Here is a 26,034-nt window from a genome sequence, read left to right as displayed (position 1 = left end):
GGGACGGGAGCGGGCGGGGAGAGCCCGGCCGTCAGGGAGGAAGGCAGCTCAGTCAGTGCCGTCGGCGCCTGCTCCCGCTCTGAGGCGGTCCCCGGTGAGGGGGAGATCAGCCGTAAGCCGTTAGAAGCATCTTATTCTCATGAGAAAATCGGTAAGCGGTCCCCGTCCCGTCCCCCCGTAGCTTCTACAGGCAGCCGAGGTGCATCGCGTCTGTCAGCTGCGTGTGGGGAGCTCGCCGTGTGCGGGGCTACCCCCGCCCCGAGAGCCCGTACCCGCTGTGACGGAGGGCAGGGCGGGCAACATGAAGTCCGCCATCTCCACACGGCGATCCTGCCCGTGCTTTGGTCCCCGAACCGTCTGCAGGGCTGGGCCTGTAGAAACCGAGCGCCCGATCAGCTGCGGGACTAACAAGCAGGTTTTCGGAAACCCTGCGTTATGTTTGGGAGTGTGGTGAATGTCAATAGGAGCAGTGAATAAAGCTTGAGAGTCTTCTTACCAGCCGCGAAATGCACTACCGGCATTTATTCCTATCTCAGGAGGGAAGTTCGGGTTTTAATTGAATGCGATGTTAATGAAAGGGGACTGGATTGAAATCCCAGGAAATAAATGTTCCAAGTTAAGCACAGGGAAGGGGACAAGCACTGTTGTCTCAGTGCTGCCTTGCCAGTGTGCTCCAAATTTAACCCAGTGTAGTTGGTTGCTTTTCACGGCCCACATGCACTTTGGCTGCAAAGTGCTACTTCTTTAACTTTCGCAAAGTGTTACGCCTCAATTCCCCTGTATCAAGTTCCTCACCTCCCTGTCCCAGTCATTATTGCTTTGGGATGATTGTGGCATACATCTGGGCTGCCACCAGAAGGGCCGTCCTAGCTCTTGGTTTCCATTGTCTCTCCTGCTCGTAGATCAGGAGGCTTGCTTGATGAGTGGGATCAGAGGGCTAATTAATGCAGCTGAAAACCAAACATTTTTTTCTTTTATCAGCTTTCTGCTCTAGCTTTTCACACGGCAGTAGGAATACTAGTGCTGCACAAGAGAGGCACTGGGGAGGCAAAAGAGGACAAGTGGAAGCGTGTCGCCTTTGAGCAGCAGATGGGAATAATGACAGAGTACACGACCATGCAGATCTGGCCTAATTCTTACTCAGGCCGTGAAGTAAACCAAAACAGAGGCATCTCTTCTCTCTGAAAGTAAAAAAAAAGCAAGCTGTCCTACTGTGGACTTTCGATTTTATTTTAGTATTTTAATTATTATTTTTTTTAGGTTGAAGGCGCCTCTAACTCATTTGTGACAGAAGACAGTCAGCAGTATGCTGTTCTTACAGGTTAAGACCCTTTCAGTTATTCCCCTACATTTTCCCTATAAGACCACAAGGTGGAAGAAAGGGGAAGATATTAGTGCTCACATAACTGTCAAGGTCTAAACAAAAGTGGAGGTAGGTCTAGTCATACTTTATGGTTCTTGACCTCGGTGAGTAGTTATCTCAGTCCCATCTTGGAGCGTGGCCTTGGTCACCAGTTACTGATTTGGTGTTATAGTAGCCAGGTATCCATTAGAGTTAGGTATCCGCTACAGTTTAAAAATGGGTTCAGCATTTTTATTTTTAATTCATTTACTTTTCACATATGATGTCATCTACACTTGAAACCAGATCCTTCAGGTGAAGCTCTTCTGCTTAGTATGTTCTTTTGTTTGTTGTGAGGAGAATTAGATCTAGCAACCAGGTCTAAAGCTGATGAGAATTTTTTTCTGGTAAAATAAGTCTCACGGGTGCTGGTATCTGATTCAGACCCAAAGCAAATACAAAAAATTTCCCATTAAACCAAACTCCTATCTTTTGGCCAGCTGTAAACAGATAGTAGGAAGGATGGGGAATAATTTGAAAGGAGATCTTTTCATATCTATGGCAAAAGACAAGTAGTTAACTCGGGGCAGTGTTGTGGTCAGTGCACAGTACCAGCAGTGCCAATCATCCAATTACTAGATTTTTTTCAAAGCCTTTTCTCTGCCTGTCATGTTTTCATTCAAGTGGCTTCTCACAGAATTCCTTGCTGACAAGCAACCCCCTACCTCCTCCAAATGTCTCCGTTGCTTTACAAAATTCTTGACAGCGTCAGATTTTTACCTTTCCTGTCGTGCTAGCCAGTACTATCTCATTGTTGCATACATGCTGTGTGATAGGTTTTCTAGGAATACGCTTTGTTTGTTATTTGTGTAATATTGCACAGTACAGATTTTGACTCGGGTATTGAGATTTTAGGCCTCACCGTAACACACTAGTAATAAAAGCAGTAATAATAAAGGATGCCAACATTTTCTATAGGAACTATAGTTAAGTAATTAACTATAACTATAGTTAAGTAAGCTATTCGCTGCTGCAGTTGAATGCTTGATGTGCTTTGTGATTTAATGAATTAATGGTTCAATCAACACTACTTTTAAATTCAGTGTGACTTATAGGATGGAGCATTAAATTTATATTTCAGTGGGATGTAATTTTACTGTGCCATGCTTAGTTATGTTATTTTTACGTAGATAATCGCTGCAGTCTGTTTCCACTTGGAAGAGCAAGAGAGACTGATGTGAGGGTTCTTTCACTTTCTTATAGATTCCATTTGTGCTCATCTTCTTCCAAAGACAAAACAGATTCTGTTATCATCTGACTCAGAGGCAGTGGTACCCTATCCTCAGGAGCCTCAGAATCTGGATGACTCGTCACCTGCGAGTCAGTTTTCCCTGGTGTGCTGGCCACACCACTGTAAAGTCATCAGGGACAGAATTGAGCACATTGGTAAGTTATTGTGTTATGCTTAAAATCTTGTGTATGGGCGAAGAGGAAGCACACCTTTTATATAAATAAAGCCAAGAATTTGTAGTTAGTAGAAGTGAAATCTTAAGAGACAAATCATTATTAGTCCAGATTGAATTGCTACAGAAAAAAACCCCAAACAATAATGCAGTTACAATTATTATACATACGCTTCTCTCACACCCTTCTCCTGGCTTCCCTTCCACTGCTCCTCTAGGTCCTAAGGTCAGCGGTTTCATTGTAGAGGTGTCGTTCTGGAGGAAGGGAGGGGCTGTTTGTTGCGACTTGTCAGCCTCTGGAGTCCTTTGCTGGGAGAAATACGATGTTTGTTTTGATGATTCTTCTTCCTCACTCTAGGATCCAAATAACTCTGGGGTCATTTTCACATGTTTGCTAGCTCAGTCTTACACCTTTCTCTTTCTTCATCAGTCTGCAGCTCCATGTTGCATCTGAATTTACTATATATGGTGTTCTTTACATAGGTTAGATATTATTTCATTGTTCTCTTTGTTACCCCTAAAATGAGTTTTGTCCAGCTCTAGGTCTGCATTTCTACACAGAACAACTCCTTGTTACTGCTCTCTGTATAAGCCTATGGTTGTACCACACAAAGATAAACAAAAATAAAACAAATTAGCCACACATATCTGGTCAATTAGAGAAGCTGCTATCACAGCTAAATTAAGTGAAACAAAGCTGCAGGCAGATAAAGAAAAGTTCAGACAGAGCAAACCTGACAAGCCTTAGTCCTGAAGTCTTACATCATTACAAATCTCATCTGTTACTAGCCATGTCAGTACTGTATTTCAGGGCTATACGGTTAAATAGGAATGTCAGCTAATAACTGCTTTTATGCAGTCTATACAAAAGTCATACTGCAAACCTATTTCGAGATAGCGAAGACTCGAGCAGTCCCTGTGCTTTATAGATACAACCAATTGCAATTTGGAAGTAATCAGTAGAAATTGGAAATGCACAGAGGTGGGGTTGAGACATCTATGCCCTCATTCTGTTACCTTTGAAAATAGTTCCCAGTATCTTGAATGGAGTGGGATAGGACTGCTGTGAGTATTACAGTAAGGAAAGGCCTACTGTCAGAACGAATCAGTGTTCAACAGATCTTTGATATGCCAGGCAGATGTCACGCGAGTTACATGGAGATACTGCATTATATCCATGCAGTATCTGTGTGGTCAGCAATCAATGATTTCACTCTGTAGTTGGAGCATCTGTTTTCCTAATGGTACCAATGCTGTCTAATGTTCACCATTGTCATCCTCGCTGATGGTAAGCAAGCTGTACAGGGAACAGAGGTAAGTTTGCACAGCAAAAGTTAGTCCATGCACAGATTGATATGTATTTTTATTTAGAGTTATAGTGAAGATTTGTTCACCGATCCAAAAAATGAGGTTCAAAAGGGGACTTCCCTATTCGTTTATGTGCAACTGGTATAAGTAGGATGAACCACTTTTCAATAAGTCCTTCATATTATACAGACTCTAATACAGTTTTCGTGCTTGTACTCCTTCTGTGTGTCTCTTCTTTTTCAGATTGGATACCCACTACCCCTGAGCCATTGTACACTACAACAGGTTTGGAGATGACGCCGCAATACCAAACTCCTGACAAAGGCACTGTGATTTATCTAGGAGAAGAAGGTGGGAACACCCTGAGAAATCTTGCTGTCAGCTGTAGGTAGATGAAGCACGTGCTTTGATCTCTTTTATGAACCTAATTCAAAGCCTGATGAAATCAATGTGATTTTTTATTGTTATTTTAAAGCACTTGGGAATAAATTATTTTCCTATAGATAGGGAAGGAAATTAGTTACATAGTTACACAGCTGTCTCATCATCGATAAGTTCTGCTTGTACTGTTAATTATATCAAAAGTCCAGCTCAGCTGAAGCCATTGTTCTGAGTGAATAACAGTATGAACCAGCCTAAAATGAGTTTGTTCTGAAAATATGAGTGGAGAAAGGTAACTTAACAGCCAAAAGAGGAAGTGAAAAAGATGAGAGCTGTGTAACTGCAAGATCAATACTAAAGTCTGTGTTGGGAGAATATTTTGTTATCCTGGTTGCTGTAGTGGTTTTGCCAAGACTTATAAACAAAATCTGGTCAGATTGGATCAGTGCTTGATTACAGGCTCCTAAGTGGCAAGGATTCATTGGACAGAGTTGAAGGGAGTTAGTTGCCTTATTCCACCATCACCAGTTGATTATCAGAGTTATTTATTCTTTCGTGTGTTTGCTAAGTTGATCCCATTGCCTTGGATGAACTTGGAACTTCTGGCAGTTTTTGATTTTGGTCCTGGGCTACTTTTATGGAGATGAGAAAGGATGATAAGAGTTTTGCAATCCTAGGATAACTAGATGTGGCCACAAAATTTTCAGAAGCACAAAAATGAAAGGGAGCTGGCATCCTTCTTGAGGTCAACACAGATGATAAAAGCTTGCAATACACTGAAAAGCACTGGTACTCTTTGACGTCATGTTTATTTAGAAATTAGCTACTTCTGAAGTATGGATGTATTACCTGTCACTAGTAGGTTGTTACATCTGGTGGCCAAGAAAACTGGTAATGGCTGTGTGACTAGGAAGGAACCTCTGTCGTCTGCAGCTGGACCTGCTAATTTATTGCAAGGGATAAGATGTGGAGGAACAACCTGAATCCCAGCTCCCTGCCTTTTTGAAAACAAGGACAGTGATTTCTGTTATGGTCCTTTAGTTGCTGTTCTTTGAAAATGCAAGTTTCCATGTCCTTTATTACTGACTTGAACTTCATGCGCAGGCAACTGGAAGTGGTTCTTATTTCAGCCTGTACAACTCTCCAGCAAAGTGTGTATTTTGGTATCATGGTTCTCAGGCTTTGTTAATGAAACTTTCCAACCAAGGAGGTGAAAACTGCTGCCTTTAAGTATGGCCAGTTCTCCCTCCTTCTCCCGAGGAATGACGTTGTGCAGGCAGTTACAGGCAGACAGTTAGCAGTTCCTAGGCTAACAGACATCAAGCTGCAGCAGAATACGAGTGCTTCCTACCACTGTGGAGACTCTGTATCTAAACATATGGATAGTAATAATATTTGTTGACTACAGGTTGAGTTTTTAAGTGACTGTAATTGTATGTTCACTGCCTTGAGTGTGCCGCTTTGCCCCCTAGCCTTGGGTTTGGCTGTTAGCAGGACCCACAGAGAACTTCAGAGCCCTGGAGCCTTTACTCCCCCTTCCCTGCTTGCATCAGGGAGAGTAGACTGCTTGGGCGAACTGGGCTGATGGGTGCTGCAGCCAGGTGGAGGACAGGAGCAGGTAGGAGGGGGAGGTGAACTTTGGAGCCCCATGGAATTCATCTTCTTTCTGTTCCTGGGACACAAACCTCCAGCTTGCCAGCTTTGCCATCCAAGTTTTATAGCAATAAATATAATTTTTAAAACCCTAAAATCCTCCTCACAGAGAAGCTCTACAGGGTAAGACAGGCATCTGCATTATGCAGATTTATGACTTGAGTGCCTCAGACTGGCATGTAATGAGCTATCACATCCTGTGGGAGACAGCAGCAGCACTCTCCTGATTCCCACTCAGTTTGAATTTGAATTCAGCAGGAGCTGGGAGTTACTGCCTGTCTGGGAACTACCTGCTGCTGACTTCCTACAAGCCCTCCTAAAATCTGATTTGAGAAGGAAAAATACAATCCAATGGTGACTCCCATGCAGAAAAATTAAAATATCATGATAGAGATCTCAGATTTTATGCATGCATTTCATTCTCTAGCATTTGACTGATACAGATGTTTCCAGAAACAGTTTTACTGGATTAACTACTGAATCCTTTTTCTTCCTTAATGTTAAGGAAGAGCATGAAGAGGAAGGGAAGGGTAGAGAAACTGTGAATGAAATTTCAGCTAAATAGAAAGTAATTATTTGAGTGGGTATCCCAGCCAGCAAAGCTAACAGTCCTTCTCTATAATGAAAACCCCTCTGGGTCTGTAGTAACTTCAGTCATGAAGAACAGTACACTGAATATGGCATCTTTTGTGTATGGCAACAGTGATTTAAGGAATGAAAAAATTACTTCTAGGAATCTTGGCTTTACACAACTTTCCTGAGTAGTACTGTCAGAGCTTTAATAACACTAGAGGAGAGAATAAGACAGACAGACTGCTGCAGGATAAATCTCTAGCACAGCCCCAGTCAAGCGAGGGCAGACACAACTCTGATCTGAATGAGGGCTGCTGTGCAGCTTTAACTGTGCTGTATAGTACAGGGTCAGTCCCCCTTATCTGACAGCATGGTAAGGCGGCTGTTTCTCCTCAGAGGATCCAGCAGTAAGGAGACAGAGAGAAGCAAGAATACAGGAGTTGAGAATACAACAGCTTGGTGATCAGTGTCCGGCCACCAGTACAAATCCTTCATTTTGCCAGTTAGAAAGTTATGTAGCAGGGAATTTCACTTCAGGCAGATAAGACAGCCAGTTCGATATTGGCAGTGTGAAACCCACAGTCTCACAGTATGTAGTTCCAGCCTAGAATACCTACAGTTTTCACCTGTCCTCCTTTTCCCTGAGCTGGTCTTAAGGCAAGCAGGGTGCAGCTCATGCTGCTGGGGTCGGCCAGAGTCGCCAGCATGGCTACACTGACTCTGCAGCAGGACCTCTGGGCTCCCAGCTTTCAGCAGAAGAGGCGCATCCTCTCTATTTTGTGGGTACAGTTTGGAGATGACAGGAAGTTTTGATTACCCCGGTTTTCCACACCTTGGTGTGAAAAGCCTTCTGGTATCTAAAGAACAGCCCCACCAGAAAAGTAAATTCTTGCTGATGGCAAATCTAGAAGTTCTGTTTTGTAATGAACTACGGTAATGAAGATTGGAGTAAAAAGTTCAGTTATGCCTCTGTAAGCATCTCATCTGAGGAACAGTGAACTGTGCTGCTGGGTCTGGGTGTCACCTTTTTTACTTCCAGACTAGAATAATTGAATACAGAGATTTAAAAACAAACTGATGGCAACCATTGTCAGCTACGTATGATTTCTGAGCAGAGAGGTTGCCCATTTGACTGGTGAAAATACCTGGGGGAGCTGAGTCCTAGAGTCTTTCCACCTAACTCAGTTGCTTTGCCTAAGTGCAGAGTATGAATTACATTTTGCTTGTGCAGAGAGACACAGGTGCCTCCAAGACAGAATCAGATCTTAGGCTGGCTGAAATCCGTAAGGTTAAGTGGGAATGGGCAACAAAACCTTTGTATAATTTCTTCTACACTTACCTGAGATATGCTTTGAAATTCAGCTCCATGCAATTGTCTGTTTCTAGAAGGAATTTTCGGAAGGATGCAGGTATTCCCTAAAATGACTCAGGCAGAAATGAAAGACATCTGTTCTGCTCCTTCCCCTAGCCAACAAGAACTCCTGCTTTATGTATTCCCAAGAGAGAGGTGTCTGCCCCCTGAAGCAGATCCTCCATCAGAAAGAGGACAATACACTGATCTTCGAAGCACGGTTTGAGAGTGGGAATTTGCAGAAGGTGGTCAAAGTGTAAGTTTCTAATCTTTTTTTCTTTTATTAAGATGGAGTTATTATCAGAGTTGTTATTATCAGCAGCCTGCTATCAGTTTCTGAGCAGGATGTGTTATTCTGGGTTTGTAACTTGTTTTACATTAGTTGAACAAGCTTCAAAAGTAGTTTCAGGTAGCGTTCACTTGAAATGGTCTGATAGCCATTCCATAGCACTAGATGATTGCTGCAGGTGATAATCACCCACACAAACTCAACACCCTTTCTTAAGCACCTCCTTTAAAAGCATAGTGTGAAGAACATTTTTAGAAGTCCTAGTTATCATTAAAAGTCCTAATGAAGACAGCAGTTGCATTATTATCACGCTTGGTGCGATTAGGCATCTTTTCCTGGCAGCGACGTAGACTTTGATTTATGACAGTGTAAATTGGATTTGCACCTCATTCACTGCAGGGTGCTTTTTCATTGCAATCTGCATTATTTGACACTGCATCATACTACAATGCTAGCCAGCATCACAACTGTTTGTCTTCTCTTTGCTACCAGCAATGAATTTGAGTACCAGCTGACCCTGCGCACCGACCTCTACACAAGCAGACACACACAGTGGTACTACTTCCAAGTAAGCAATACACAGGCAGGGATGCCGTATCGCTTCACTATTGTCAACTTTACCAAGCGTAACAGCCTATATAAACATGGCTTGCGCCCACTGTTGTACTCAGAAGCTGATGCTAAGAAACACAAGGTTGGCTGGCGAAGGACTGGAAATGAAATCAAGTATTACAAAAACAATGCGGGCCAAGATGGACGTCAGTATTTCTCACTCACTTGGACATTCCAGTTCCCTCATGACCGAGACACCTGCTACTTCGCCCACTGCTATCCTTACACCTACTCCAACCTGCAGGAGTACCTGGTGGCCATCTCTAAAGACCCAGTGAAGTCCAAATTCTGCAAGATTCACATCTTGTGCCATTCACTGGCAGGAAACTCAGTGTATGTTTTAACTATCACCAACCCCCCCAAAAGTGGCAAGGGCACCAAGAGGAAGGCGGTGATACTAACCGCGAGGGTGCATCCGGGAGAAACTAACAGTTCCTGGATAGTGAAGGGCTTTCTGAATTACATTCTTGGCAATTCAGGCAAAGCTCAACTCCTGCGGGACAATTTTGTCTTCAAAGTGGTACCCATGCTGAATCCAGATGGTGTGATTGTGGGAAATCACCGTTGCTCTTTAACAGGTCAGGACTTGAACCGCAAATACAGATCTAACGTGAAGAAATTTTATCCTTCCATTTGGTATACCCGAAACATGATCAAAAGGTAACCTCATTTTCTTTCCCTTTAGAATAGATGATTTGCCTTTCCACTGTCTCTTTGTTAGTGTGACTTCTCTATGTCCCTTATTGTTTTGGTATTGTTTACATTTTTGCCCTGTACCTAAGCCTTTCTGTTTTGTTTACATTCAGTTGCATTTCAGAGTGGGTTATTTTTTTCTTTAGTATTGTGCAGGTTTTCCTTTAATATACTTTCTCCATTCCTGGTAAAAAGTTGTGTCTCCAAAGTAAAAGAGTTTTCGTCAAAACATTTTCAGCATATTTCTCCCACTATCCTTTGCCAAAATCTACTTATCAAATTCCTTGTTTCTTTCATTTTCTTCTTTTCTGGCATACAACCATGTCCCAGAATGAAGTTAGGTTCAGAATAGATCCCAGATGTCCATTTGACAGCAAAGATTGCCAAGTTTGCTGTATGTTTTGCTAAAAAGATGTTTGATTTCTTATGCAGACTTCCAGTCACAGAGACATTGATCTTCTGGATATAAAACTAAACCTTTGGATATTAAACTAAACCGTCAGCTAGTAAACTAAATCCATCTGGTTTAACTTCTGTAACAAATTAATACAAACAAGACTCTTGTGCAGAAAGCCAGTGTCAGAATCAGTACAAGTTTTTCATCTGGTAATCAGTAATGTTTTTCATCTAGTTACAGCCTGTTTTAAATAAGATCTGCGTTCTTTCAAATGAATGTTTTGGCGTGTAGATCCCTAGCTTACAGGGGATGAGCACTGCGCCTCTCGTTATCCGTGAGAATTTCTCTCTGTGTCTTACAATATGGAGAGAGCCTGCATTTGTGAGTGCCCTGTAATTAATATTAATTATGTCTGCTGAAGTGCTGCTGACCTTCAGCCTCATATTCAGCTACTGTCAGCTGAGACGGATGTGTTTATTACTGCTTCCTTCTTAGTTCCACCATGGATTTCCAACTCCTGCCCAGAGTAAAGCCCCAAGTGACAAGCTGTGGTGCCATCACATCTTCCCTGTAGAGCTCTGCTTCAACATGAATTGGGCTTTGGGGGTGTGGGTTGCTAAACCCCAATGTGTCTGCCTGCAAATTTTCTTTAAAAAGTTAGTTAAGCAATAATACATTGCAGAATCTTGGCACATCATAAAAATTGATGTCTCCAATTTGATAAAGGAAAGAATATTCACTGCCATTTATGCTTCAGTCTCATAATTGTACAGCATGTATTATTCAACACATGTACAATAGTGAAAGAGCAGCAGATAAGAATAGCGATTTCAGCTGTACAACATGCTCGTGTACACATCTACAGAGCTGGATGTATGTAACTGACCCTCAGAGTTAGAACAAACACATGGACAAAGGCTGATGATGCATACACTTATATCTTATCTCTGTGCAGTGACAAGTGTTTTATTCTGGAGGGAATGAGCAGTTTGGCTCTAATCTAGCATGCCAAAGGTTTAACTTAGAGCTCAGAATATGAAACTTGTATTGATTTCTTGCTCTTTAGGTTACACATGAGCTTCAGTGTAACGTATTAGCTTAGACTAGTTTCTGAGGTGGAGAAAAAAAAGGCACTTTTAATGAAGTACTCTGTGTCATCCCGTATTACAGAGTGATGGGGGAACATGGTGTTTTTCTGTATTGTGACATCCATGGTCACAATAGGAAACAAAATGTCTTCATGTATGGTTGTGAGAGAAAGCAGCAAGCAAAAGCACCATACATGCATCCACGTGTGTTCCCACTCCTGCTGAGCAAGAGCTGCCCAGATAAGGTAAGAAAATGTCTGGCTAGAAACTTACCTAATAATTCAAGCACCGTCTGGGATCCCTCATTTTTTGTTGAGGTATCACATTTACTAAAAGACTGCACTTCACCCAGTAAAATAATCTTCAGTTGGCTAAAACTAGAAATGGTAGGAATTAATTATTAATTAGGAAAAAAAAAAGTTTAGTAGGAAATGACAGCTTTCAAAATATGTCATTTTCAAGCAAACTCTGACTGCAGTAAGCTTCTTTTGAACCAGAAAGGTTGCAAAGGCTCTGGAATAAAACAACACACAAACTAACCTACTAGATGTCATTGCATACTTGCAGCTAATGCTGTTTTCCTCAGATATCAGTAATGAGGTGGTTGTGAGCTCCAGATCGGTTGCATTAAACTGTTGGTCTGTTAACTCATGAGAGAAGAGCTATTCCAACTTTTTAGTAAATATGCATGTTGGTATGTAACAGGATTTGTGGTATCTCAGCTGGTCAGCTGTCGATAGAGAATCATTTAGAAACAGTAAGTACAGCCACATAAAAAATTACTTGCAGATGTCTCAGAAATCCGTAAAGTAAAATAAACTTTTAATCAAAGAGCTGTTATTTCACCTACATCTCCATTATACCAGTAATAACAGTATGCTCTGAGCTATGTTGTGCAATATTCAAGTAGAGTGAAAACTCCCAATTGTTTACCTGGTAGATAAGATTTAAAGACCATGGAGGGTTAAAATGTAATTATTGCATCCTCCTGTTTACTTCAAAGGCTAATGCTGTACCTGTCTTTTAAGTTCTCGTTCCCAGACTGCCGTTTCAGAGTACAAAAGAGCAAAGAAGGCACGGGTCGAGTGGTAATGTGGAAGATGGGCATCAACAACAGCTACACTTTGGAAGCCTCTGTCTGCGGCTCTAAGTTGGGTGAGACAATTCCCTGTACCTATTTAGTAGGAATCATCAAACAAGACCTTTACTTTTGGTTTTTCATGGAAAATGGTAGCTGGAGCTACCATTCCCTTGGTGGTGTTCTCTCTTATTGGGTAGAAATGAATGATGAATTAAGATAAGAGTTGGAAAATACACTAAAACTAGGGCATTCACCTAGCAACCTTTCAGGCCACCGCTAGCATTATTGCATAAGTATCATGAAACAACAACATTAGTGGATGGCAAATTCAAAGCAGTAACTAAAGCCAGTTATATTTGTAGGAAATTTTGTAATAGGAAATCAGTTAACTATGCAATATAGTTAACCCCCTTCGAGTGGTTAGATTTGTTCATATAAGCAGGATAATAATCTAATATCTGTATAAAACTCTGGCAGTCATAGACTTGTCTAGCATCCGTGAGTGAAAGATATGTGAGTTTGCAGTCAGCCACCATCCTGAAATACCACAGATACCTAGCAGTCAGCAGGGTGACTGACATTTTCATTTCTGTCTTGCTCCTATTGATGCTGCAGGCTGCAGACAAAGCACCCATTTTGATACGAAAGACTTGGAGTCAATAGGACAGCATTTCTGTGATGCTCTCTTGAACTACTGTGTTCATAATAAGGAGGTAAGGAAAGCCCCCCTAGGCCTTTTCTCCTGCCTCAATTCATCCTCATGTGACAAAAAATAATACTGTATAGGGTTATATCAATAATAAATTTGATAATGGCTTTCTTTAAGCAGTGAACTAAATTTGTGGTGTTTCTTATTATTATCTGTGCCTGAAGGAACACAAGAAAGTAGTGAAACAGGAAGCCAGGGTGAACTCCAAGGTCCTGAATTCTGATGTGTTAGACTGGGATTCGAGGTAACTTAGAACTATTCAGATATGCCACAGTTTATTATATGTTCTCTGCACCTCATAAGGAGTGCCAGAGTAAATGTTAGAAATATTACTAAAATTGGACTTTTAATTGTCACACTCCTTAATTTAACACTCCTTAAAAGATTGCATACAAATCTTAAATCCAAACCTTAATAGCCAGTTCACTGGAAGTAGAGCTCTGTATCTACCCCAGGTGGCCTTCCTGAGGAGAAATGAAACTGCGTTGGTACACAGCTTGGTCTATTGCATCACTTAAATCAATATGCTTTTTTTCAGCTTTACATTTTGCAGAGCAGTCTAGCCACAATATAAGGTATATTGTTTTGGGTTTGTGTAAACCTAATTTCATTAACCGTGGAAGATGCTAATCTGATTCCATTTAGCCAAAGGGTTTAAGTTCAGGGTAATTGATAGCAGTGCAAGAATCTGTACCCGACCAAAGGATATACCTATGAAACATGATCAGCTCCTCCTGTGCCAGTGTGGACTGGGAGTGACTGCAAGATCGGTTGTGAGAGGTGGGCATTTGTGTTTTATGAACAGCTGTGGCCCTGTTGTCATTTATTAAGGAATAAAACTTATGTACATTTCTTTTTTGGGGAAACATTAATAGGTTGGATCTATCTTATCAAACTTTAGGTGCCCAGAGTATAGAAATCAAGAGCTGAGCTTCACGACTGGTGCTGAACTGCAAGGAAATAAAAAGAGACACAAGATCTTTAATGCATCATCAGAAAACTAGGAGAAGACTCATTGGGAACAAAGAGGATGATGTTCTGTGAGAGGATTTAGGAGGGGAGGGTGAAGTAGAACTAAAAGAAACCTAGGTAGGAGATGCCATCTGGATAGATCACATCTCTTTCAATAACCAAGCTTTTTCTAGGATGATAATGCCCACTTTTTGCAGGTTAGCTATAGGTCTGTAAAATTAAAATGTGGATTTGGAAGACAGGCATGTGGAAAATACATTTACATCTCTACAACTAGGGCTGCTACAGAAAACACCTGCTAACAGTTGAAATGAGTGGTGCAAAATACTGTTTGCAATCACCAGATTCGGAAATTAAACAAAACAGTGCTCATCTTCCACAGCAGCCAAACTTCTGACAGCCCAGACTCCTGTGATCTTGTTGAACACCAGCTAAAACTAGGTACGAAGGTATGCTATGACTTTTTTTTGTCTGTTTACATCTCTGTCCTGGATGCCACTGGGAAAGAACCACTAGAGTTTAACAGGCTCTATTTTGAAGAACCTTAGGATTAAGTCAGTCAGAATAGTAATTAACAAATCAATGGTCTATAGAGATACAGTCCAAATGAACAGTGCAGAGCAGCATTAATTTTCCCTATAGCTTAACCCGGATTGTCCAGAAGGTGGTGCGTTTGTTCCAAAAGAAGGTGCCTTTCTACCTGTCAGGTTCTACAGTACAGCTGAGTAAGCAGACACAGGGTCAGGATGAGGAGGGCACCAGCTTTAAGCACAAGAAGTATTGTGACACCAGTACACTGGTGTCAGCCATACTTTGCAGATACCCAGTTCAGAGTGTTCAGGAGTTGTGTTCTCCTCTCTCGTGTGCAGGCAAGTCATCACGCTGGTGCTAAGTGCGGTCAGCATAAGACTACCCCCTTGCCTGCTTCTAAGCTCACAGGCGAATGTAGCCCCAGATTTAACAAAATGCTTTCACTGGAGGGCAATGAGAACATTTTATTTTCCTGAAACCTGTATTTACTTGTTTTGTTGAAAAGAATAGGTTGAAACATGGGTTTTGTCCTTGTTTACTTGGTGGTTATTTCTTTGGTGCCTGTGATTACCATAATATTACTCAAGATGTTTCCTGTAGATAAGCAAAACAAACTTTGTTGAGTGTATTACTTTCAGAAAGCTTGTGGATGAATTTTAGCCAACAATAATAGTTCCTGTAAATTGTTGCTTCCTGTTTGTGACATAAATACAGTAAATAAACAACAGTAAAAGGGGAAGCTAGGTCTGGGACTGTGTACTAAGAGTGTGTAAAACTGAAGTGACCCCTGTAACACTTCGCAAAACATGCAGATAGGCATTTCAGATGACTGGGCTGGTTGACAAATTGCATGATTTGGAGTTTTAGATCTAGTTTCAGAGATGATAGTTTGACACATGATGTAGTCAGATAAGCTCTGGTGAGTGCACTTGTGGTGAGGGAAGCTGCCACAGATACCTTTATGTGCTCTGCCCCTCCCTGGAGGTGCTTGTCCCTGGAGGAGTTATATGGAGAACCCATGTTTGTGCAAAGTCCAACAGTTCCACTTAGTCCCACTGCCATCCAGAGTTTAAGCAAACCTTACTGGGTTTTGTGTTTCAGGAAGGTGAAGTCCAGACAGACTTTCCACTCGCCCAACCCACCTGGGGGGTAGTAATTTCTGATGGAAGGACTGTGAGGGTGGTGTCGACTTTTAATGTTTATCCACAGCTTGAAATTTCTTCCCCTATTCTGTTCAGTGCTAAAGAACCAAGCAGGAGTTTCCACCACCGATGCCATGGTATTTCCAGGACTATATTAGTTACAGAAGGTCAGCTGTAATGGGTTGGATGAAAAGTCTCTTTTGCATGGTACAAGGACTGGTAGCAGAGGGTTAGTGAAAGTACACGGGGGAGGGATGAGTAGTGAGATGTTTTCCTTAATGTACCCTCTGTCTTGTTTGTTCTTGTAACGCTTCCTTTGGGATTGAGTTTATTCATATGTGAATGATAAATCCACATGGGCACATTTCCTGATGCTGGATTTAAAAAAAAAAATTATTCATGAAAACTTTAGAATGAAAATGGTAAATGGACTCAGTTAGCAGCATTTTCTGATTAACACCAAGCATCCTGGGCCTTTTAGTACTTCTCAGCCCTTCATGCTTTCTTGGCCCGCCTCCTCTCATCTGGCCGGCAGTATGCCTGTGCATGGGGGTGTGACATGGGGCTGGCAGCTCTCAGGACTGGCAACTTGAGAAAAAATTGCCTAAAACTCTGAGCCTTTCCACTTCATTTGCTAAAAATAGCCTTGTTTGGGTCGAAACACTCACCATGCCAGGCAGTGGGATTGATTCTTTTTTTTTCTGATGTCCGTAAGCACCATTTCCTTGTGGTCTGTAAATGGTACATACAAGCAAGGCAGGTGGGTTTGCCTGACATCTGTGACTAAGCTGTAGATTGAGCAGGCTGCCACATAACTCATTCATAACTGCGTATTGCAAACATCAGTATATATTGCAAAACTACTAGTTAAATGGAGCTTCACTAGGTCCTGTTCTGTAATTTCTGTGCTGAAACACAGGCAAAGACATCTTTCATGCAGTGAAATTGTAGGAATTGCATTCATGCATCTCTCATGCAGTGAATTAAAGCGCTTTTGCTGGATGCATACTAGGAGCAAAACACGTCAGAGTGATACCGTTACATGTAAAGAAAGCAACAACAGTTTATCAAAGGAGTTTGAAAGAACAGTACATCACAATTCCTTCAAGAAGTCTCTTTCTTTTGTTCTTTTCATGATTCTGTGCTTTTTTCCATGTGGATCTACTTCAGTGACTAATTAAAGTTATTAGATCAAAAGACCTACCAAAATTTCCATTGTTGTTCTTGATGGGAGTTCTTAAAGGCATTTGAAAAATGTAAATAGGAAGGAATATCACATGTACAGTAGAGTTTTTGACAGAAATTCATGCTGGAGCTGTACGTAGCCCTCAGTGGCACTTTGTTGATGTTCAGTCTAGAAACATATATAGCCCTCAGATGTAAAATAGGAGCACTGTTATTATTGCCTAGAGAAAGCAAACTGTTGTTTGGAAAGAAGTCACATTAATATTTTGATGGGTAATATTCTTGTTATGTACATAAACATTGTAATGCTGGCTGCTTTATTAATGCTTCAATAGGTTGACCAACGCTTCCCAAGCTTTTTGCATTTTATGCCAATCTTTCTTTTCAGAAGCCCCAACGTCAGAAAAACAGAGCAGTGGCAATTAATACTACTGAGAAAGCATGGCTGTCCAGGTTCCCAGACTAAAAATAAACAAAGCCATATTGAGTAGGAAGTGAGGTCCCTAGTCAATGTGCTATGTTTGTGTCCAGGTTCATAAGTATTTGCTGAACAGAACAGCATAAGGAATTCAATCTTGAGCAGCTTGCTTACATGTGTTCCTTCTGGCATTGTGATTATCATGTTTATTTGCAACTGTTGGGGTTTTTTGTTTGTAACTATAATATTCCCTCATGAATCAAAATGGTTACATACTATATTCTGTGCAGAAAAAAACCAAAACATCAGGAGAACATTTTCACAGCATTGCTGAGGACAGAAATCATGAAAGCAAAAATGTGAGTATTTTTCATCCCAGTAGAAACATCTTGTGCTCTTTTTCTGACCAGAATCTGATACATGACAACTTAACTTAACCACTGTAACTTTAGACAAACAATTTTGTCACCAAAAGCTGCTGACCTAGAATGCCCATTGCTCTTTATTGTCTATTTCATCTGTGAATGAAGAAGTATCAACACCAACAAGTCTAGGGCAGGAAAAAATGGTAAAATTATGTCTTATGAATATATTATTTGATACATTTAGATCTTTCTGTCAAGGAATATGCCTTGGAGCTGGAGATTATACCAGTTCTTGTTCAGTCTCCAAAACTGCTAACATCTCACCCCCTCAGCTGGACCTGTTTCACTTCCAGTTTCATTGAACCCGATTTTTGCCAAGTCCATTAAAACATTTTCTGTTGTGTTTTCCAGTCCAGTAGAGTGTTGTGAAAAGAAGAGAAGGACATTCTAGAGAAACAGGCAATACATTTTTTAATTAACTTTGGGATCAGCCCAGGCCTGAAATACTTGTGCTGGCAATATTCCTAAAGCTGCACCGTGCCCCTCCCTACCATTCAGAGTGTGTGACTTGGTACTCGGCATTAGCCGGCCTAGCAACTACCATGGTATTAAGTTTACTAAAGGGTCATTGTCAGAATAGTTGGTATAAGATCTAATTTTTTTAAAAACATCCCTTCTCCATCTATTATTGCTGTTTGGCATCCTACATGACTGTTTATGAGCCTTGCTGTAGTTGACAAACACTTAAAAATCATAGATGAAAATTGTGTAGTCTAATGTTATGTTCTCACTTTCATGAAAAGGAATTTAACTTAAATATTTTTTACAATGCTGAACACCCAACAGCTTGCAATGTGAACACAAGTTGCTGAGTTTTCTAAGCTTTTGAAAATCAGGCCAAATACTGAATGCCTAGCTTGCCTTCTGCTTAGGGGGGAGAGGGGGAAGAAGAACAAAAAGAAAAAACCCAGCCTTTACATGTTAACTCTTTTCCCACTAGTTATTGAACCCTTACCAAGCTTCCCCTGTCCTAACCTAGTGTACACTCCTTGAACATGCCATAAAGTGGCTGACTGATAATACCTTTCTGTCAGTCTTTTGGAACTTAATAATACTAATAATTTGTTCGTGTTTCTATTCTGTTTCACAGACTCAAGGCATTGAAACTCAACATAAGATATTTCAGGTACTTGAACCAGTGAAAAAAGGTAAACATTATATGTTTGTTTAATTCTTAAAATCCCAATAAGCCATTTTTTTTCTAGAATCACAAGCCTCAGCAGGGAGTATCTTCCAAAAAGATAAGTACAGAGTTTCTTGGCTGGGATTTCACTCAGTCTCAGCATTTGGAAGAGCTCATTTTCCTTCAGTTTAAACTGTCCTCGTCACATTATTACACTCCGCTTTACTGATTGGGAACAGTCTCACTGGAGAAAAACAACCCGAGACAAATTCCAGAGAGGTGAAAAAATATTTGCTCCTATTGGCAGTAGGATACATGCATTTGTAATAATGTGCTCATTTGGTCCAGAGAAACTAGAGGAGAAAACATTCATTGAAGTCAAACAAGGCAGGCCAAATCCTATGGAAAATTAGGATCAACCAGAACTTTTTGGTTTCAATACAGACAAAATGAAAGAAGCAAATATGGAGGCTAAGGAAACAGAACTGGAGGACTTGTGTCATTGCAAGCACTAGGAAATCTAGGAAAGATTTAGGTGTCAAAGTGAACAAGTAGCTCAGCATGAGTTATCTTCATACTGTGCCACGAGGACAAATACAGTTCTTCCATATGTGAAAATAGGAGGACAGGATTCATTGATTGAGGAGATCCTGTGTTCTTAATGTATTTTTTTAAACCTATGTAAATATAACTGGAAGGTTTCCCTGTGTTTTGCCCTCCCTACTTTATTTTGGCCAGGTGTGTTAAATATTATTAATGAAATTCAGTATCAACTGTATAAAGCACCTCTTCACTTAGAATAAAGGGAGGTTCAAAATGTTGTAAATGTTGTGTCTAAGGGACATGCCTGTGCATACACTGTCAGACCCGGTTCATCTCGCCCATGGACCTTACCCAGTAGTTTCCTGCCTCACCGGGGCCATGCCTGTCACACCAGCCAACATGCTGGAGTTCCATGTCTTGAGAAGGAAGATGCCTGAGCCACCTGCAGTATGGAGGGAGAGGTGAAGTTAAAAGTGACTTCCCCTCTGCCAGCCTCTAAGTCTGGGCACAAATCATTACAGCTGTAATTGGCTTCTGTGGGACAGGCAGTCCAGTTAAGTACAGTTTAAGTATGGTACAGTTGAGTACATTTAAGTGTTATGACTGATAAGGGCTTGCCTGCCAAAGATGGGATTAATAAAGAATGCATTTTAAAATGTTTTTGCAATCTTGGCTGACTTTAAAGAACTTTCTTCCCCAGCTGCAGCTGTTCATTCCCAGCTATTGTGTACCATACCCAAGAGTAAAAATTTAACAGATCACATTCTTCTAAGCTTTCCTGGAATTGATGTTGCTTAGAGGAAGGGAAACAAACAAACAAACAAACAAGCAAAACCCAAACAAAAAAAACAACAAAAAAACCCAAACACCAAATCCTGGCTCTTAATACTTTGTTACTGTATTTTTTTAGATCCGGACTGGAGTACTGTCCCACAGCCTGTAAAACACTTTATATCCCCTTTTTCTCCTTCCTACTGCTTTTCTGGAGATGTCTTATCAGCAGGGTGTGTAGTAAAGGCAGGTGCTATATATGTACCTGGGAGGAAACAATTTCTAGCCCAAAGTTTGCTGTGACTCAGGTACTTTTATCTCACCTGCACTGGACCCCTGTTCAGCTGCTGCCTGAATGCAGTGGCACCACCACACTGGAGGCTTCCGCACTACTTAACTTCTAGCTTCCCTGGGTGCTGGCACTGCTCATGCCCCGCGGCACCTTGTTCTTACGCAGCCAGCAGTCCATGAACACCTACCGCCTGTCGAGATCAGTCAGGTGGCACCAGCTCTTCTTCTCTCCCACTCCCACCCATGTTGCTTGACCAGTGGGGCTCGACATAGTACTCGTGCTCTGGAGATGTCTGTTAGGACCCTCGTGCAGTGTCATTTGGATGTCAAACACTTGCTTTCCTTGGAGCAGACGCTAGGAGTGAGAACATGTTCTTCAACAGAGCTGCATGCTTACCAAAACAAAATAATCATGTTGCCTTTGGCACCTTCACTTCCTGATTTACAGTTCTATGCATAGTGGAACAGTTTCAGAGTATCTTCCTAGATACCTAGAGTATCTTTTTCCCAAAACAGCATTTATTAGGCAAGAGATGAAGAAGGGGAGGTGGGCATGTGAGTTGGAATCTGCTCAATATGAAGAAAATCTTAATCCCCACAACTAGTCATCTGAGTAAATGGCTTGATGTCCAGCAATGTCTGCTTACTGTAACTCTACTTACTGTCACAGTGAGTAACTGTATCAGCCTCAGCCAGTTATTGAGTCTGAACTGGCCAAGACAAAATTTGGATGTTTCATTGTGTTGATGGTTTTTTTTAAGAGATCTGATATGTGCTTTCAGTGTTTTTCTTTTTTCTACTTTTACAGTAAAATTGCCACTTGCAGCCTCTGCCAAACAAGTAGGAGAGGATTTCAGGTAGGATACTATTATATTTTACAAGTTTCTAGCATTTTTCACAAAGCAGGAGTGAGAGAATGATCCCAGCCTGATTCCTCTACAAATCCACTCTCCTCCTTTTTATGCTCCTCTGACACTGTGCTTCATTGTTTTTCATTCATAAACTAGACAGCTGTCCTTGGCCACTTTACACTGTGGTTGAGACTGCAGTGGATTGTGATATTAGAGAAGCAGAGCATCCTCTTTCCTCCATCTCATCTGGAGCACCAGCCCCCCTCCTTCAGCACATAGCTGAAGCTCCTTTCCCCATCTTTGCTGGACTCACCGGCTCACAGGCACTGATCTGGTGCTTTTCTGGAGGAAGGGGTGATTGCTGCTGCCTTGGGAGGGAGAGAGAAAATAGGGCCATGCAGCTACTAAGAAACAGGGCAGAGGTGAGAAAATAAAGGCCAAGCCAGGCTAGGTGGCACAGACAGTCCAAAACAGACATTTACTTATTTAGAATGGTTGGATATCTTAAAATCACAATATTGTCATGGTGCTAGTGCATAGCTTATTGCTAGTGCACTCCCTTCACTTCTGGGTTCTCATGCTTTGGTGATGAACAATGACGGTTGTACACTCTTAGGGGTGTGCAAGGCCCCGTGGCAGTAACACTGACAATCAGTGTTGACTACTTTCCTACTGATAGCATAAACGTTCTGTATCTTGCCAAGCATACATGTGGCTGTTGTTGGGTAATGGAGCAAAGTGAAGTTAGCTAGCTAGTTAGATTGCAGCGGATCCTGCCACAAACACTTTATGAAATAATGCATATTAATTTGTTCACACTACCTGATTTCAAGGACTCCAGCTTTGCACCTTGCAGCTCAGACTTTGCTACACAAACTTGAAAATTGTAGGCTCTCCCCTGATAAAAGAGGAAAGAAGTGTCTTTGGTGTCTGTCTTTACTTCTGTGATGATAAGGTAACCCTCTGCTGTTTCTATGATGGGTACTTCTGGCTGACGCAGAAAGGATAGTGGGATAATGGCTACATGATATTGGCAATAGTGTACTTAAGATAGTATCGTGGCATTGTGGTTCTTTGTAGTTTGAAATACAGTAAATTCTTTTCTTTTTGGTTCCACCCCCCCCATGTGATTCTTGTGAAATGCTTCAGACTAAAGTAGCAGGAATTTTACCTGTAAGGATTTTCTATTCTGCATGGTCATCTTTATGTATATCTTGTCATGAAATTGTGTGGAGATAAAATATTGTCTGGCCTAACCTCTGTGTGTTTTAGCTCTGAGAGTCTCACCCAGGATGCTAAAGGCAGTCATGAAAAGCCGTCTGTGCCACAGGAGGCAGGAAAAAGTGTGTGCCGTGATACGATCCTATCCACAAGAGACAATTTCCATTCACCCAGCTTTAATCTGGTCTCACAGAAGATTAAGAAACACAATGGCAAAAGTGTCTCCAAGTCTGCAGAGAAGACATTTCAATATTTAAAAGGTTGCTCAGTTATTGTTCTATTTGAAATACACCAGAGAATAGGATTTAGTTCTGTTTGTTGGGTTTCTTGGTCTAGCTATCTCAAGGTACTGAAAGACATAAGACAGATAGTAGCAGTACATCAGCAGTGCTGGAAAACTCCTAGGTGTTCAGCAGCAGCTGATAGCACTGTGGCAGATACCAGAACTGGTGTCATGGAGCTTCCCAGCTGAAACACTGGAGGTCCAGAAGCTCATTAACCTCTTTGTGAACAGCCCAGGGGAAAGAGCTTGAAAAAGCTTAACCTAATGGCAAAGGATAATGCCTCTGACCCTGCACTATCCTTCTGCAGTTACCGGTGGGAGAGGCTCTAGCCACCAGTTCATTGCTTTTCATATGTATCAGCATTCCATAAAGGGATGTATGGTCTGATGCTGTGAAATGTTGGGATTAGCCTTTCCAGGGGATGTCAATAGAATATCATATTGCTGGAGGAATAAAACCAGGTCCTGTGCCTATGGCTGAAGTTTCCACATTTTAGTACTAGATTTTGAATCATGCTGTGGCTCTCCTTTAGTAAAGGAAATGTTTCTGCCATAATACCACAGTTTCTTGTGAAGGAAACCAAAGCCATGTACTTTTTCAGTAAGTAGTAAGTCTGTAGTTGTTGATATGGATTTGTTTTTTCCTCCTTTTTGGTTCAGGTCATGATCGTACTGCAAAGAGCAATTCAAAAAAGGAAGAAAGAAAAATGAAGGAGAGGCTCCCCTCAGAAAGCACAAGGCCCAAGAAAAACAGGACAGCAAGCCAGAATGCAAATTTTGGGAAGAGTAAATCCTGCCTGCCACAAGACACGCTGTAGTTCTCCCTGCCATTACTGCCTGAAGCAAAGAATAGACAACATACTGCAAAATACCGGGGTATATTTTGGAGCCCCAGTTCTTCAGCCAGTGAAGGCACATGAAAGTGTCGTAGCTGATTTGCTTAAACAGTTCCCAAGACTTTGGTTATGGATTATGACTCTACCAACAAGGGAGTAGATACTCACAGATATCAAAATTCTTCATGCTCTTTTTTTTTTCTGAAAAATAGTTCACACACATTGGCTAATGTAGACATGAAGTTTCTCTTACCACATGAAGAAGTATCCTAAATTCTAAACCAGTTTAGTAGCAAGTCTCTCCTGAATATAAAGTATCATTTGTCTTAAACAATATATACTGGTTTTGTGAGGAAGACTCCCCCCCTCTTCTTTTTTTTCCTTCTTCATTCTGTTTGGAAGTTTCCCTAAGGTTCTCAAGGAAAGTGATTATTCCCCAAGCAGCTGAAGCCACCATTCCTTGATCATAGTAGAGAAACTGGAGGGTCATAAGCCACAACAATCATTCCCCCCCTTTCACCAACAAACCAAATACATGTTACACTCAAAAACATTTGACATAAAATCAGTACACAAATAGTCCATCTGTGGAACTCTTTGCTAAAGGATGTCATGGATGCAAAAAATGTACATGGATTCAGGTGGATATGTACCTTATAGATAGACCACTGGGAGTTTTTGAATAGACACATATGGCTTGGGAAATCTCCTAGGCTGAAAAGAGTGAGAATCTAGAAGAGTGCTTGGGAAAAGCATTGGATATGTTTGTTCTGTTCCTGCTCTCCCCTGGGAATCCACAGATGGTCACCTTGGAGGTGGGGTGCTGTGATAGATGGCCCCTTGCCCTAAAGCAGTGTGGCCATTCATGTGTTCTTACATAATTGGGTAATATTTTATTCGTAACAGTCATATACCTGCATAGTTTGCATTTTTCTTAATGTGTGTAGCATTGTACAGACATGTGGGAGACAAGATGAAAAATACACGAAGACAGGTACTGAGTTTTGTTTCCTTTAAATTTCCTAGCACTTAGGACTGCCCACTAAGCAAGTCAGGGGTCTTCGTCTCTCTAACTTGTCTCTGTCTCTAGAGCATGCTCCATTTTAGTCTGTACATTGGAACCTATTGCTGCAAAATCAGGGCCATTAACTTTTGAGCATTTGAGAGGGGCTGCGCTAGAATTGCCAATAATAAATAAAACCTAAATTATATTGCTTTGGGAAACCTAGGGTTCAAACTGCGGAGCAACTAACACTGGACCCCCAGACTGAGCTGCACTTCCTTAACTGCACTCTATCTGCAAGAAGAAAGAATTGGCCAAATACTTAAAATGTATTGCTGGAAGGAAATACCCCATACAACCCCTCTGTTGTGGACTGTATAAGAAACAAGAAGACAAATCATACTGTATTGCAGCAAGACAAATGGAGTAATAAGACCAAAGTCCTGGGGATTGACTTCTGGGAGCCTCATATCTGATACCCTGTGGGATTAGGGTTCAGTCTCACGGAATCCTAAATCCAGCACATGTGCAGACAGCACAAAGCCATTTAGCTTTGCACTGCTTTGGACTCCGGTTCTTAGGTTGCCAGCAATGTCCTCATGACAGCTATAGGAAGAAAAGCATAATGTTGGTTTCGTTTCACTGAGATTTATTTATTGTTAGTTGTCAGCAGATTACAGATGAGAAAAAAAATAGTCATTTTATGATTTTTTCTGAATATATTTCTAAACAATGTAGAAGAATATGAAGTGAGCTCCAACCTCTCTTCTCACCAGCCTAAGGACTCCAGAGGAATCCCTCAAGTCTTGTACAATGGGGCAGTACTGGCTATAGCTGAGAGGGTTTTTGAGTAACTAGAGGGAGCAGAGTTCTGCTGTGGAGATTCCTTCAGGAATGAGGACCAGGGTCATGACCAACTTCTGGGAAGGAAGTCTGGTAGCTTACTTTTAAACCAGCAGGCTAAAATAAGCAAAACACTTTTGAAAGTCCCAGCTCATCTCATGCTTTACCTGTCATTGCTAATATTACTAGAACTGCTGACAGCACTGCTGTGTGTGCTTTAACGGCACCACAAGGAACTGCAGAGCAGTTCCTTCCACTGTAAAGCCATGTGAACATCTTAATGCTTCTATTTCAGGAAGCAATTCCAGGAAGAAACAATTGCATGGGGATTTAGTGGAAGCTAGCTCCTGGGAAGAGCTCTCCTTTCCCACCCACAGACACCAGGCCCCAGCAGCCCAAAGACTCACCCCATCTGTCCCACCTCCAGGCACACATGTAGAAGCCCCGCTCTCTTCCTCCTCTCCCTTCCCCTTCTTTCTCCATCAGACATGTTGACCATCATCCCCCTGCTTACCTCACCCCACACCCACCACCCCCGCTGCTCCATCATCAGACAGACTTTGAGCATCTGAAGCCAAAGGAGCAGCCAGGGGACACCTGTAAAACGTCCCTAGGAAGAAGAGCGGGGCATATCGCATCCTGCCCAGCCTTCAGGC

The 26,034-nt window shown here is 41.6% G+C and overlaps 1 protein-coding gene across 5 annotated transcripts; it reads left to right on the top strand.

The window, feature by feature from the left end:
• Positions 1–47: 47 nt before the first annotated feature.
• On the top strand, positions 48–24,487 carry AGBL3 (ATP/GTP binding protein-like 3). Of its 5 annotated transcripts, none has more exons than XM_010569190.1 (16): positions 48–151; positions 1,261–1,321; positions 2,606–2,788; positions 4,357–4,464; positions 8,222–8,327; positions 8,853–9,632; positions 11,233–11,395; positions 12,179–12,305; positions 12,847–12,944; positions 13,105–13,184; positions 14,295–14,361; positions 17,479–17,547; positions 18,704–18,761; positions 21,150–21,198; positions 22,465–22,673; positions 23,357–24,487. In XM_010569190.1, the coding sequence occupies exons 1-16, from the start codon at positions 140–142 to the stop codon at positions 23,512–23,514; spliced, it is 2,328 nt and encodes a 775-aa protein (XP_010567492.1). In that variant the 5' UTR covers positions 48–139; the 3' UTR covers positions 23,515–24,487. The 5 variants fall into 5 exon arrangements, 4 of the variants coding, with proteins under 4 accessions (XP_010567492.1, XP_010567493.1, XP_010567491.1 ...); XM_010569191.1 differs by having other exon boundaries at positions 8,189–8,327; positions 11,287–11,395; XM_010569189.1 differs by having other exon boundaries at positions 8,189–8,327.
• Positions 24,488–26,034: the final 1,547 nt, after the last annotated feature.

This window comes from Haliaeetus leucocephalus, unplaced genomic scaffold (genome assembly GCF_000737465.1).
Source record: "Haliaeetus leucocephalus isolate CR32 unplaced genomic scaffold, Haliaeetus_leucocephalus-4.0 Scaffold264, whole genome shotgun sequence".
In the NCBI taxonomy this organism is placed as follows: Eukaryota; Metazoa; Chordata; class Aves; order Accipitriformes; family Accipitridae; genus Haliaeetus; species Haliaeetus leucocephalus.
This window is presented reverse-complemented; position numbering and strand designations above follow the sequence as displayed.